Here is a 15,641-nt window from a genome sequence, read left to right on the forward strand (position 1 = left end):
ATAAATATATGGTAATTGATGACTTTTGGTTGGCAAACAAACGTGATTCGAAAATGAATAATATGACGGCCTATTCTACACGATTTCCTAATGTGAGTTGATCCGCTTCATTTGGTATAAAATGTCCACAATTTGTGTATACTTTTTGAGCAATATAAAATTATCCCGATCAGAAATAAATCAATGTCATCAGATTGCTGAGTTAACTGTAGTCTTCGTTCACAGTAATCATTCTCTTGTGTGATTAACGGCATCAGTGTATTGATCATGAATTACATATCAAGACTTCTTTGTACGAATCAATCTGTTCAACTACGGATTATTTTTGATTTGCTTTCATCTCTGTAAACTACCATTGTGTGTTGCCTTTGTAATTCGTTAACCCTAAAAAACATATTATATTTGACAGGGTATTAAAAGCGTTGGAAAATATCTGCACTCCAAAAATCTTCTATTTGGTATAAATCTTGGTAACGGGGCCACGAAATGTTCTGGTTATCCAGAAAGTATCAATCAATTGGAATTGGATGCAAAAGCAGTGACCGACTGGGGAGTAGTTTTTGTGAAGTTGCATGCATGCCACTGTACTAAGAATGACTTTGAAAAATTTACCAAATTACCCGAAGGAACTGGCAGGCCTGTGATGCTTTTGTGTACTTATCCAGAATATAAGTATTGGATTACAAATTCCAAGTTATTTGACTGGAAAAGATTACAAAAGACGTGTAATTTGTGGCGAGCTCCGTCCAACGAGCGAAACGACTCGCGTTATATAATCCATTTTATAAATTCACATAAAATTCACGACGACGATTCACCAAACGTGGCGGGTTTAGGGTGCTGGAACGATCCCGATATGTTGGCATTAGGAAACAACGGACTTTCGAATGATCGAAATCGAGTTCATGTGGGCATGTGGTGTATGTTCGCCGCTCCACTACTGATATCAGCTGATATTGGAAAAATGGATAAATTCAGTGCATCTTTGTTACGTAGCAAACATTTGTTGACGATAAATCGGGATAAGGGTGGACATCGGGTGAAATTCGTCAAATCACGAAATGATGTACAGGTAAGTTGACTGCATTACATTGAAATTCCAATACATAAGTGTTCAAGTATATTCGCCTACACTATAAAATCTTTTACGGAATGTTTCAATGACAAAAGTCAACTTTCAATGATTCATCAGATATTTCAATTCATAATATGTCTCACTATGTTGGTAGAGTGATATTACAGTATAATGAAGCTCTTTATTCTAAATATTACAATACAAATGATGAACATGAGCATTAGGAACGTAATATTTGATCTCAGTGACATAGATTAGAAAGTGTGCATTCTAAATTATAAGACTAACTTGATCACCAATTCGATAATATACACAATCACTGTTGTAGCTGTCACGTGTACCTACTAAGTTCTAACAAAAGTGTACACTGATCATTGTTTCGATTTACAAACAGTTATTACCAGAAAGCAAGTTAAGGGTAAGCATTTATTAACACCAATCAAACGTATTTAACGAAATTAATTTTGAATATTATGTGTTTGGAGGTAAATGGTAAGAGGCACAGATAATGTCTATCATGCTAGTCGGTACCTATCTCACTGTTTTTTCTCAATTGAATGAGTACTTATTGTAAATTCTCTATTCATATTTCAAGGTGTACGACAGCAAACATTCAATTATGCAGTCATTTTTCTTCACTACTTTTTCTTCAGCAAAGTTACAAGATGTCGTTAACATTATTTTCATTTACCAGTATACTGAATAATAACAAACCTTTCACATCTGTTCATATATATCTGTCCACACAGTTGTGGATACGAAAATTAAGTGATCATCCAAGTGGTTGGGTAATCGCTTACGTCCGCACACGGGATGATGGACGATCAATCAAGTTTATCACGAGTCTTGATAAATTCAAATCACAGATGTATACGATATCAGGATATAAATTCGAAATACTGGATGTATTCACCGGTGAAAAGTTCAACGTCGTGAAACTGACAGAGAAGTTTACAATTTCTATCAACCCATCTGGAATAATGATGTTTCGAATCATTCCATTTCAATTGACTCTCAGTTCTAAATAAACTGATGAATGTTTTCATAGACAACTTGTTGGTTGTCAGTAACTTATCAGTAACTATATCAATCTGATCATGCCTCTAAACTGGTGTGAATTCTGTAAATATTATTTTCAGAATATATTATTATTATTATTATTATGTGCTAATGGATTGAAGATTTATCACAATAGAGTTATTGTTCTCAATTTATGCTTGTTCTCTTTTTATAACACTCAGACAAGAACTGTTCGTAACTTGCCAACTTTCGTGTTTCCTTTAGACTATAGACTAATATATAAATACGTTCTTATTTCTCTACTCTTTTTTTCTCCATTTATTATTTTTTTCGGACAATCATTACTGTATAGTCCGGTTGTTGATGGACATTTTCAGAAATGCGGATTAACATGAGATGAAGGCGTTAGCCCGTAAACGCTTTATCGCTAGATTAGATATTCAACTTTAAAATCAATGATCCCCATCCTTGACAACGTACAAAAGTTTGTCGGGAAATACTGAACGTTATTTGTACTGACTAAATTCAGCTGACGTTTACTTCGCAGGGACATAGATGTCAGTGTTTTATCCCTCTTCGTGAGTGTACTTGACGAGTATCCAACATATCTACAGCCAGTGCTGTATGATAAAATATTTAGTGGTTCAAACACATTGGTGGTCTATCAGAACACTTGGTTTCATATGATAATTAAAGGCAATGGAATTCCACATGCTATCTAGTAATGACGAGAACCACCTAACTAGTACTCTGGTAGTAACGTACAGCCCAGTATTCAAGTCAGACTGAACTCCGTGTGTACAGTCGAAAGTAATGTATTTGGAATTCATACTGAGCGTGAGATAAATTGCAAAGTTATCGTTGTTGTGTACAAATATCTCATCCACAACAGCTCACATGAATATTCGTCTTTTCGTCATTCTGCACACTTTCATTGAATGAACCTTAGAGTATTTCTTGTAGTTTGATTGAATATTGTCTGGAAAATGCTTATTTAATTTGAAATTAACAAAGAAATTCAGAAATGATTCTCATGGGTATTTGAATCATATTTCGTTATTGCGATTGGGTAATCAACTTTGTTAGGCAGGCTTCTTGTGGGTTGTTGAAGACCAGTTGCTTGGAAGTATGTGATGTCAGCAGACCGTAAATAGTTTATAATTGATATAGCAAATTCTGTCTGAGCACTTTAGTTTTTTCTTTCTTCTCTCTACTATTTAACGCTTCCGCATTGTAAGATTTCACATACTATCTCTGTCAGGCCTTCGAATTGTGCAGCAGCAATAGAGGGGACTATACTTTCCAAGGTTTGACATTCCTCGTACGAGCATCATAATTAAGAAAGTTTTGAAGCTATGTGCAAATATTCACACTCTCATCCTATAGGCAACAGGTTATCAAGCATTTCACCAGAGTCATTGTTAGTGGTCACTAAAGAATATTCTCCTTTAAGGATTCCTGAAATTTCTGGCCAGATTCAGTGATAAGGAATTATTAAGTTGTAACTTACGACTCCTCAGCACGCTATTCGAGTCCGACATGAATTTCCTAATCTCTTACGAACGACTAGGAGTATCCAGATTCACTGCCAGAGTGAATTATTTAAACACTTCCAAACAAACGAACTGCGTCTTCACTTGCTGAAAGACAGCCTCAATAACGAATATGTATACCATATTCATAACAATGTTGATCTGAGTATCAGGATCATCTACACTCGTCCCAAAGTGACCATTTGTTACTCATATCAAGACATAACATAACATTTACTTCGTTTTAAACGCCTTTTTTAATTAGGCGGCTGCCATATTGCTTCCTTGGCTTAAAACTGTTGCCAATTCAAAGTATAGGAAAAATTCCCGTCAAATGGTAATATTGTCGGCCTGAATAGTTGATGATGTTTTGTTAGTGAAAACAGTTAGCCATTTCTCTTTCTCAGTGAACTACTTGATCTTCCACAGCGAATATGTCATTGTAGGTTCTTCGATGTTTGCCTCTGAGTGATTATGTTTTCCGATCCTTGACTAACAGCTTTAAGTCAACTGATTTTTGGAGATACGTTTGTTCAATGTAGTAAAATATCCTGTTCTCAAGCCTTGATTGTGTGATCTTTCAACAATGACATAAAATGAGATTTAAGTGCCGGAAACTGCATTATAAATGTACTTGCAAGTCAAACGCTTTCCAATACAGTCAACGGCGTACGATTCACTAACCACGAAACTTGTAATTCAACTTCTTTCAGCTAATAACATTTGTGCCTAATAAGAAATTAAGGAATCGTACCCATAGTACCATACTTCCCAAGTGAAGTATTGTTCGAGCAAATGTATGTGATTTTGTGTGAAAAATCCTCCTTATACACAAACTCATTATTAATTCTTCTTGATTCTTTCTAATGAACATTTAGCTGATCGTTCGATTCCATTCGATATATCTATAATGATATTTCACTGTCATTTTTGTTTCCCTTATGTTTTTTATTGAATTTATATGATTTTGTTTTCTGAACTTCATCTACATTACTTTGATTGATATTTGTTTATGGCAACTGTAGTAATGATTCTTGCCTCTTTTTGCTTGTATTACTTGAATTGACCGGAACTGTTATGTCAAGTTGTAATTGAATGAACTGACTGAAAGTGTATGTGGAGGTTGCGGGAATTCGCACCATAAAAATTTGTGAGAATGATGAAAATTAGCGAAATAATAATGAAAACATTTAAATTCCCACACCACATTGGCGTATATGTTTGTTTACTTTCACGCATTCTCTACTGACTGTCAATAAAAAAGCTGTTTATCTTCTAATCGCATGATATACGACGAACACGAATGGTTTCAGACTCAACGTAGATTGCTGAATTTCAGCACATTCAAACATTAAAAAACACAGCTACACCAAGAAAATTGCTGAACAGAGCGCAGAATGAGGCAAGCCGACGAGCAGTGCGTACAAAGATGGCTGAAATGATGATTCCCTATTCATTCTGACTGGTTTCTAGGCAGACTGCTAAAATTACTAAACTGTGTTGAGTTTGATTGCAGTCGATGACCCCTGTGAAGTAGCACGTATTGTTTAGTTATTTAAATCCTGCAGTCTTAACGGCATCTCCCAACGAAATTATGTCAAAAGCATAAGCAAAACATTTTCATCGTAACTCATACTTTACATTCGAGAACTGTCGACTAGTCTTGTGAAACTTCATTTAACAGTAATAAGGTGACATGTTCACCGATATGCATTTATTGATAACGTGAAACTAGTTTATGTGGAAAATATAAGGACAAAGTCTGATATTATTACATGTTCATAAATATAGTATTCACAAGTAAACAGACAAAGCATAATTAAACAGCGTTGATTGTAAGCGATTTCAGTGATATGGACAAAAACAAGCCAGCTGCTACTTTAAAAGGAAAAAAGGTAATTTCTAGTTAGAAGGATTCAAATGGTTGGCTCATTGGTACCTTTTGGTAATTGAATGTCATTCACAAAATATTTACACGAGAAATTTCTTCCTCAGATGTAAGCAATTCTGATAGACTGATTATCATATCCAGATATTAGATTCTTGTTATACTGCGTACTACTTGAACACTTGAACGCTAGAACCCTTCAAGTTGCAAGTTAGAAGACAGAAGACAAGTGAGAAGGAATCTAATTCCGTATAGTGTCAAAAATAGTTAAACATTGTCAGGTATTTTATGTGTATAGCAAAATCCAAACCATCATTACAGTCATTCAAACCCTATGCAGTGGTTATAAGCATTTTTGCAATATGGGAGCTACATGTTGAGATTCTGGAATATCCTTCCAAAAGATGAATGAATAGAATGTCTTCGACTCTTTGTGAGCTACTTAGAGATAACATGAGTTCATCTGGAGACCGTCCTTACTATAATTTTTCCACGCAAATGTCTTCCTAATTTATTTCTTGTTGTGAATTGAAAACATAGGCCGTCGACAATTTATTGTGATTTTATGTCCGGCTTTTCTTCATGTGATTTATCCACAAATCGGAATACGACGTTTCCGATCTAAGTACTGTGCTAAAACAATGATTTTAACCGGTATGAACAGTCTAGCGTATTTATTTGTCCTTTGTCCGCTTAGCCCCTCTAGTTCAGTCCAGAACACCAATACAATCTTCTGCTATGCGTATCATTTACTTCAAGCATACTCGGTTTATATACTTGACAGACAGACCGCATCAAGCCATAAAATCGAAAATAATATTTGTACAAGATCAAGCCAAAATTGGCTGTGAACGTATGAGACAGTAGTCAATAAACTGGGTATAATTTGGGAACAGTAATTCGTATGATAATTATCCATGTGTTAAAATGAAGGTCATAATAAGATAAATTCAGAAATAGACAATATAATTACTCAACAGTTAAACAAAGTGAATATATATAGAATAATAGTCCTTTGATAGGTCTCAGAAGCAACCCGTAATTGTGTCTTCACTGGGTTATAACATTTCTCATTTCAAAATACATATTAGGAACTTTTGTTGATTTCTTTCGACACAATGTACTCAAAGAAACAAAAGCTCTAACATAATCTCAATAATACATTTTGACACGATCATTCATGTCGTTCTTCGATTTCTCCATATCACTAGTGAATACAGTTGCTCAACTGCATTTCCTATCTAGGCAACTAACATGATTTGTCTCATTATTTCCCCTTCACTCTTGACAGGACATCAGAATCAGTTGTCGTTATTCAGATGTCTGATTCCACTCAAGCATCAGTCGAAATTCAAAGCTCAATATATGTACAGAGTACCCTAATAAGTAGATTGCAACCACAAATCACCACAAAATCACACTCTGTTTAGTTCCATTGTTTTTTTCGGTTTCCGAAGGTGCAGGTGTAAACTCATCAATTGCAACATACTTTTGACCCATCTTTACTCAACTAGCACTATTTCATTTAACGATGATGAAACATAACCACCTAACCAACTTTCCGAATAAAATCATTTGATTTCCCTACTTCTTTCCATGTTTGCTCAAAGTTACTGAGACTGAAAATTCGGGTTCATTTGTCATCAATTATAACATGCATATCATACTTATAGAGGCAAGGTGTTGAATCACAGAGAAAAACATGTGGCAAGAACATTTCTAATCATGTTATCCCTTGTTTTGTTTTTGAAACCAACAATGGAAATTCTTATGATGAGCGTCGTTTGAGGCGAAAACGTTGAGATAAACAACACATCAAACGCAAAAAAACAGTTGATAAATTTTGGAAGTCCTAATAAATTACTAAATAATTCTTCAAAATTTTTCAGCGATTGAGATAACTTTAACAACCGACCTCTTAATCTACTCAGACATCAGATGGATGATCTCATTTACCCAGATGAAATCCCAAAATGTTGACTGTCTGAGATGTTGACTCATCATTTATTTTGAATTGACAATGAGTTAGCTCAAAGAATCCGTTTACCGTTCGAATGGAAATGTCGTTTTTCAGCAAAATTTAATATTGTGGTAGCAAAATTATTTACTGGTCACCTCACTTGAAAAACAGCGTTACTATTTTCTCTATCATTCCCTCTACGACAGAATAATTATATGATCACAGTTTATGATCCTTTCACTATCCGTTAGGCATGGCGTTGTGATATTATGACAAGCATCAGGACAAGAATTTGGTAGTAGCGTGTACACAAAGTCATATATGACTACTAGTCAGTTATATCTTCAGATCTGAGTGTGCTTACTAAGTCGGTGAGCGACTGCTCACCTTTAATGTAGAGGTCGAAATCGCAGCAGATTACCTTGTAAATAAAATCAATTTAGGTGGCCTTTTCAGATGGCCGACATATTACTGTGTCAATCGAACTAGGGATGATCAGAGTCTTATGTGACCACTGTATCAGTAGTTCACAGTGATCACTGCTCACAGTAAGTCATATGGAATTAAGTAGTTTACTAAGAACTATGTCATCAAAGATTCACACTTTCGTGTCTATAGATAGTTAGATAAACACTTGACAACCACTGTGTAGATCGCCAACGTGGATGATCTGTGTAGAGTTATTAGGGGTCAACTCGTGTTTGACGAGTATGTCATGACCAACCAGATAAATTCGGAGTCACACTTCCTGATCAGCACTTAACGTGGATATTCTTGATCTGGACGGTGATTAGTAAACTTCTCAATGATCAGCGATATGACTGTCGTACGATCTGGCAAGGATCACTACATTTCACTTGACCTACAATGCTTATCTACAACTCTCGATCGAGACGCAAGAGATCATAGTTTTATACCTTTAATAATGAGTTTAAAACAATAACGGACCCTTCGCATTCAGTTATGAGGACAAGTGAGCCGTTGTTCACACGCTGAACATTCTAAGTTCAAAGAAGATGGGTTCACTTCAGAGACTGAGAGAGCAATATTTTCAGCCTTTGAATTATGGTTTTCCCAAACTATCAGGATTTTACCTCATTTTCGTGATCCTATTCATAGTTTGGTCAAATTAACAGAACCCACTGTTGACCAGAGTTCCTTAGTCGAAAGATTAAAAACAATTTGGATTGAATTTGAGAACTATTGAGATACGTGCAAAATCAAAGTACAGTAAACAATGTCTTATCTGAAACAGTCGTTATCTATTGAATGATATAAAAAAACAGGTTACAAACTTCAAAATATGAGGTGCTCAGAGAATTCACCACGCCTTCCTATCTGTGGTAAGTAGGCATTCTGATGCAGTAACGCAAACAATGAATACGGCACATGACAATGCAAAAGACTGGGTATAGATGTGTCTAAACTTGGTAACAGTTGATCAACAAGCGAAAACGAAAGCTAGAGGATACTATTCGGAAATCGTTGCTTTTAAACAAGGCTGGAACAAATACACAAAATTGTGAATAACTTCTACAATGTTTGAGATGAAGTAATTATGATGATAAATAGAGTCAATGTTATATGTATGTGTAAATAACTCAGAATATTACACGACAAAATTGTGTCACACCATACGCGTAGACATTGTTGGGACTATAGCTGTTTACTAAACATTAATAAGTAGTATAGAAGAATACACAAAAGAGTAGAACGTATTTGAATACAGAGAACGTGAGAAAGACCTAATAGATTTAGAATAAATAAAAACCAATATGGTTTTCATTTCGGACATGAATGTTTCTGATATTCATGCCAGATAGCATAATGAGCGAGTGATCATGGTCACTGAAAAAATGTAATTCATAGAGACTTCAAAACACTATTCAACTAAGAAGGGGTGACTTAGCCACTACACGAAGTAAATCAACTATGCTAAGCAGGTTATTCATCAAAATGAATAATACCAATTCTGAATAAACCTGCCTGATTTGCAACTTCGAACACATAAGTGTTGAATGGATTCGAGGACGGAGAACGTGAAAAAGACACAACAAACATATTAATTGGAGACCAATATGGTTTTCATCATAGAGACTTCAAAATACTATTCAATGAATAACGGGTGACTTAGCCACTACACAAAGTAAAACATCATGCTAAACAAGTTATCCATCAAAATGAATAATAACAATTCTGGATGAACCTGCCTCATTTACAACTTTGAACAACCGATCCCTGGTATAACACAATTATTTGGCTTCACTACTATCGAGTAACTCTTTCAAAAAACACTTGAACCAATGATAGCTTTATATGCCATTCACCCGAAACATTCGCATTAATACTATCATCAGACATGTGACCACTTTCTAAAATACCACGTTTGGAGCTATCGTTGGTCACCAGCCACCACGTGCATTTATGTTCTAACATTGCACCAATGTCTTATGGACTAGACTGTTAGGTCAAATGCTCGAGGCATTTAACATCACACACTCAAATCAATGATCAGCACTACTAGCCTCATCGTTATTTTATGGAGCATATGTATTTGGTGGTCTATCGTAACATTGTTTGTTTGTTCAAATAAATAAACAAATTATGCTGATGAAAGTCTGAGCAAACCCTCAACATTTAAGACGTCCAACGATTAGAAGTACAGTGTGAAGTTATCAGTAAAATGTAAATTGAAATACTAGCAAACCAAATACAACGAGTGATCACGATCAGTGTATCGAAGCACAGCCTCAAAGGGTAAAATTCACAATATTACTTGATTGTGATTTCAAGGCATTTCAAGTACAGCTGTTGTCAGCCTGAATAGCATTGTATTTAATTACAATTAAACTACCAGATTCACTATGGGCCATTGTAATTGAGGTTTCTGGGATTCAGATGTTCTCAAAAACTTTTAAAGCACAGGTTCTTGCAACCGGTAGTAGATGGAACATGTATTTTCAGTAAACATATTCGATTATGACCTGACGTGACATGACAGTGTATTAGTTATCAAGTAGTATGCATATGATAGGTTGTTTTTTAACTAACGGAAGAGTGATTCAATTCACAATGAAAAACGTAAAATTACAGGCAATTAAAGTAATACAGTCCGAAAGAGGAACTAATCAATGCTTCGGTCGCCATAACCAAATATCAGTTCGAGCAATGTAGATGTAGTTCAGAAAACAAAACACAAAATCAATGACACGACAGTGGATTCATAGCTTTCATCTTACTAATCTACACACGCATATCAAACTGTAGTAAATTAGTGGTTCCGAATGAAACAATCAAGGTGAACATAGAGACTCATGGATTTTGCACAAAACTGAAAGTCAAGTGAAGTAAAACGCTCTTGTTGGCTTGAAGTGAAAAACGTATGTCAATGTTTGAACGTCCAAATGAATGAAATCGCTAAAGAATATTTATATCCAATTCAATAGTGAATATCATGATGCTTATGCTGAACAGCAAAAAATGCCTATCTCCATATACACAGATTGTATGTAATGGTATTTGATGTGATTCAGTTAATAGTTGTGAGTTTTTATTATAGCTGAAACGTGTCCTCCATAAACACTTCATATGCAAATGCTCCACATCTTAAACCACGGCATACATCACATATGCTGGCTAGAAATGCTAATCTCATCGAATGTTCTTGAGTCTATAAACCAACTGAATTATTGTCATCAGCTGAACAAAGGATGAAAGGGTGGTTAACTGATGACCACTGGTACAATCAACATGAGAATCGAAGCCTCCATGCGTCGCTAATTCGATGTAAGCTGGTTTAAATTTAACATACCGATCAGAAATTTTGAGGTTCCTTATTTCTTTCTACAACAATAAGTACAACCTTCGACTCTGCGTCTGTGAGTATATTGCATAGTGATTTCAAAACATACTGGTTCAACAAATATACAAGCTGTATCGGGATCTTCCAGCTAATAAAATAACTGAGCTATTCTAGATTTGCTCAGGATAAAACATCTCGTTGTACTTGCATCATACTCCAATCTCATATAAGCTACGGCTTCATAACCACTTTCTCAAGCATCAGATATCAGTCTTTTAACACGCAGTTCAACACTTTATCATCGTGGTATCCTTAGGCTTTCCACACCTATCATTCCCTGCATCCAAGTTTCAAAACTTGAGTTCAGACCCTCACCGATAGTTGTATCCTTTCCGCAGCTTTATAAAACAGCTGTTGCAGAGTCCGTCTGGTCGTAAGTAATAGAGGCGCTAGAAAACCAAGTGGGTCATATACAGATGCTGCAAGTAATGGTAGACCCTCTCTAGTTCATAAAATGAGATTTAAGTGCCGGAAACTGCATTATAAATGTACTTGCAAGTCAAACGCTTTCCAATACAGTCAACGGCGTACGATTCACTAACCACGAAACTTGTAATTCAACTTCTTTCAGCTAATAACATTTGTGCCTAATAAGAAATTAAGGAATCGTACCCATAGTACCATACTTCCCAAGTGAAGTATTGTTCGAGCAAATGTATGTGATTTTGTGTGAAAAATCCTCCTTATACACAAACTCATTATTAATTCTTCTTGATTCTTTCTAATGAACATTTAGCTGATCGTTCGATTCCATTCGATATATCTATAATGATATTTCACTGTCATTTTTGTTTCCCTTATGTTTTTTATTGAATTTATATGATTTTGTTTTCTGACAAGAATATTGAATTGATTTCAATGAAGGAAATGTAGAAATCAAAGGAAATAGTAATAAAGGAAGCGCGAAATACGGAAATAGTTTAATAAGCTTCTCCATGATCCAAAAACAAGAATGAACGATTATGTATGTATCACAAAATGAGTAATATAAATAAGTTAAAACAAAATAGATTAGTAAGTATGTGTTAATTTTTCAGAATATTTCACTACATAACTTCACAACATACTCCTGGAAATTGTTAGGAATATAACCATTTACTGATAATTTGTAAGTAGTATAAAAAATATACAAAATAGTACAAGGGATGTTAGAACAGAGAACGTGAAAAAGACATAACAAATATAGAATACCTGGAAGCACTGGACGGCCGTTTCGTCCTACTACGGGACTCCTCAGCAGTGCGCATCCACGAACCCACTCTCGCGGGATTCGAACCCAGGACCTACCAGTTTCGAGCCGAAGCCCTTAACCGATAGACCACTGAGCTGGCACCCCTTCTGATAATGATCATGTGCTCACTAGTGACTGACTCCTTGAGGTATTTCCTGGAGTTCTAGTGAGAAGCAGTAACCGGTGGAGTTCAACCAGGTCTGTTGTGAGATAGTAACTCACTGATGACATTGGTGAATGGTTGCTCAATTTCGTGAATCAGTTGAAGTTAGACATTAACACCGTTGGATGCCAGCTCAGTGGTCTATCGGTTAAGGGCTTCGGCTCGAAACTGGTAGGTCCTGGGTTCGAATCCCGCGAGAGTGGGTTCGTGGATGCGCACTGCTGAGGAGTCCCATAATAGGACGAAACAGCCGTCCAGTGCTTCCAGGTTTTCCATGGTGGTCTAGCTTCAATTGACTCATGATCTCAACTCTATAAATAATAATATATTTCTGCAAGGGAAGATAACCGCCGGTATAGAATAATTGAAAACCGAAAAGGTTTTCATATAAAACATGACTGTTTCTAATAGTCCTAACAAAAGTCATAATGAGCGGCTGATCATGCTGATTGAATAAATGTAAATCATAGAGACTTCAATAAGCCATTCAACAAATAACGGGTGACTTATTCACCTTACAAATCAAACAATATATTATAAACAGATAACCATTCAGAGCATACATAGAAGACATGAAATGCCGGTTCAACTTAAATATATTCAAAATTATTAGGGAATGATTTTCTGACAGTCCTATACATTCAAGCTTTAACTAATTAATCATGCCTTCACGTACGAGAGAAATATCTGAAGTGCTAAACTGTTGTTTAAATGCATACCTCGTGACCAAAGACTTTCACTGGAATAAAACTAAAACACACAAAATGCTCTCACATAGCGACGCGTATATAGCCTCTGCTAGGAAAATGCCCTACTCACTGTCTTCACGAGGCTCTGTTGTTGTTTACGAAAGTGGGAGGACGAAAAGCGAAACTCTGGCGCCTAAACCGGCTTGATGGGCACGGAGGGTCAACTCAAAAGAGTTTGGGAACCCTGATTCTAAACAAACGGGGAACATGTACTCCAGGATCCTGTGAGAAGAAATGGCTTTTGCACCCATCGTCGGTCACTAGCTACCGTGGGAATCTTTACTCTAACATTGCACCACTGTGTTATGGACTAGACTAGTAGGTGCAAGGCTGAAGTTGAAGTCCTATAGTTTACCAACCCACTTCAGTCTGAGCACCCTAGCAGTGTCACAGCGCTCACATAAGTCTAATGGGATGACAATCACTTCACCAAATACTATGCTCTCTTCAATTACAATTCAGATTATACACATTCACTTGATATCACTCCTCTTTATTATTATCACTATTATTATCATTTTTTATATACTACGACACTTATCTTCCTATATTCCCACTTCATCAACTCCCGTTTTTCAACATGTTCAGCATGTCGCTCATGTTGGAGGCTCTCTTCTACCGAAACGATCTCGAGTCACTGTCTGGTCGAAAGTGAATGCTTCTACCGAATACTAGTACTAGCCGGAGACTTGAGTGCTCAGTTCGATTGTTTAGGCACAGAAGACAGTCGCTTCCTTTCTCAGTGAAGACTTGTCGGCCGCATGTCAGATAACGGGTATTTGAAGTAATTCGGGTAATACTGGTTTGATTTGTATGACAGTTGTGATACTTCTCAAAGCGAAGTAGATGGTTTCATCATAAGCCCACACATTGAGCATTCGACCGGAAATCCTGCTCGTGGGATTCAAACCTTCCATCTTCAGTCCCGAGCGCAAACGCCTGACTTCCATACCACTAAGTTCCATTTCAAATGAAACTAATAATGCGGAGAAAATTGTCATCTATTTACATATTCAATTTATTAATTCTTATAGAATTAACAACGATAACTAAATTGCTAATGTTCATTTCAAGATTCATGCATCAGGTAGATCATAGGATTATATTTTATTTATTTTCCGGACTTTCGATGGGATCTCTTTGTTTGAAAAAGTCAGTCTGTGATTCGGATATCACGAAAACGTAATCTTACATACTGAGGCTTGTTAGCTGTTCTCCAGACAAAGTGAGGTATCTATACTCATTGTTTATGTTGATGTTACGCGTCGTAAAATAGATTCTCCATAATCAATTGAAAATCTACGCTATACATATAACAAATGAAATGTAGTATAAGTGCTTTATTGTATGCAGCCTCCAAAGACGCAGGGATACGATCATTTATGCCAGACTTCTGTCAAACTGATTATGACTTGAAAGTTTACTTCAAGTCATTGTGATCCTAAATGAATGAACATTTCAATCTTACAATCAAGATAATTTGGTATAAATCTTGTCGTAACAGAGGCACACGTTCACAATTTTCAACATATAGCACTGTTATTGGAGACATTGGTTAGCTGAAATACTTAACATTTTTGAATTGTGATTAAGTGAAAATGAAAACACGTGACTGTAACTGAGTGATTCGGCTCAATTGTAAATATTAAAATTTAAGGATTTCCGACAACCAATTGACATAATTATCACGATCTTTTATGGTGGAATGAAAATAGTTTCATTAGATTTGATGTAGCCGGTAAACAAGTGGAACTAGTTCATTTGACAAACTAACAAATCGTGTGATGTTATTAGTCGAATGAATTACTACATTGTACGTGATAATTCAGTTGTATATATATGAAGGAGTGTACTCGCAACTTAAGTAATTGTGTCATTCAAGTGGAGTGTAAGTGTTGTTACATAATAGTTTCATGGTATGTAAATGAAGATTCTCAAGAAATGGTTTGAATTTTATATTGTAATACGCGACACTGTAATGTACTTGAATATGAATATTTGTATTTCCAACGACACGGCACTTGATACACGTTAAAACAGTTAACAAAACGAATCATACATATGAACTTCGTCGTTTATTCATCTATTTATATTGATGGTATCTTATATAACGATTGGATTACATAACAGTTGTCAGATGAAAATACTCGCCATTTATAAT

General features: G+C 35.8%; 2 protein-coding genes and 1 non-coding gene across 3 annotated transcripts; 2 read left to right on the plus strand and 1 right to left on the minus strand.

Annotated features, from left to right (window-relative positions):
* Positions 1-8: 8 nt before the first annotated feature.
* On the plus strand, positions 9-2,103 carry Smp_170840 (putative alpha-galactosidase/alpha-n-acetylgalactosamini da se; the record flags this gene model as incomplete). Its single annotated transcript, XM_018797899.1, has 3 exons — positions 9-92; positions 410-1,072; positions 1,825-2,103. The coding sequence occupies 3 exons, from the start codon at positions 9-11 to the stop codon at positions 2,101-2,103; spliced, it is 1,026 nt and encodes a 341-aa protein (XP_018652895.1).
* Positions 2,104-5,480: 3,377 nt separating this feature from the next.
* Positions 5,481-7,317, plus strand: Smp_170850 (hypothetical protein; the record flags this gene model as incomplete). The annotated part of the gene is made up of 2 exons (XM_018797900.1): positions 5,481-5,522; positions 7,189-7,317. 2 exons carry the CDS (start codon positions 5,481-5,483, stop codon positions 7,315-7,317), a joined length of 171 nt encoding a protein of 56 aa, XP_018652896.1.
* Positions 7,318-12,593: 5,276 nt separating this feature from the next.
* Smp_tRNA_01723_Pseudo_CGA.1.1 lies at positions 12,594-12,665 on the minus strand. Its single transcript has one exon. It is a non-coding gene (tRNA).
* Positions 12,666-15,641: the final 2,976 nt, after the last annotated feature.

This window comes from Schistosoma mansoni, chromosome 6, assembly GCF_000237925.1.
Source record: "Schistosoma mansoni strain Puerto Rico chromosome 6, complete genome".
Classification (NCBI taxonomy): domain Eukaryota; kingdom Metazoa; phylum Platyhelminthes; class Trematoda; order Strigeidida; family Schistosomatidae; genus Schistosoma; species Schistosoma mansoni.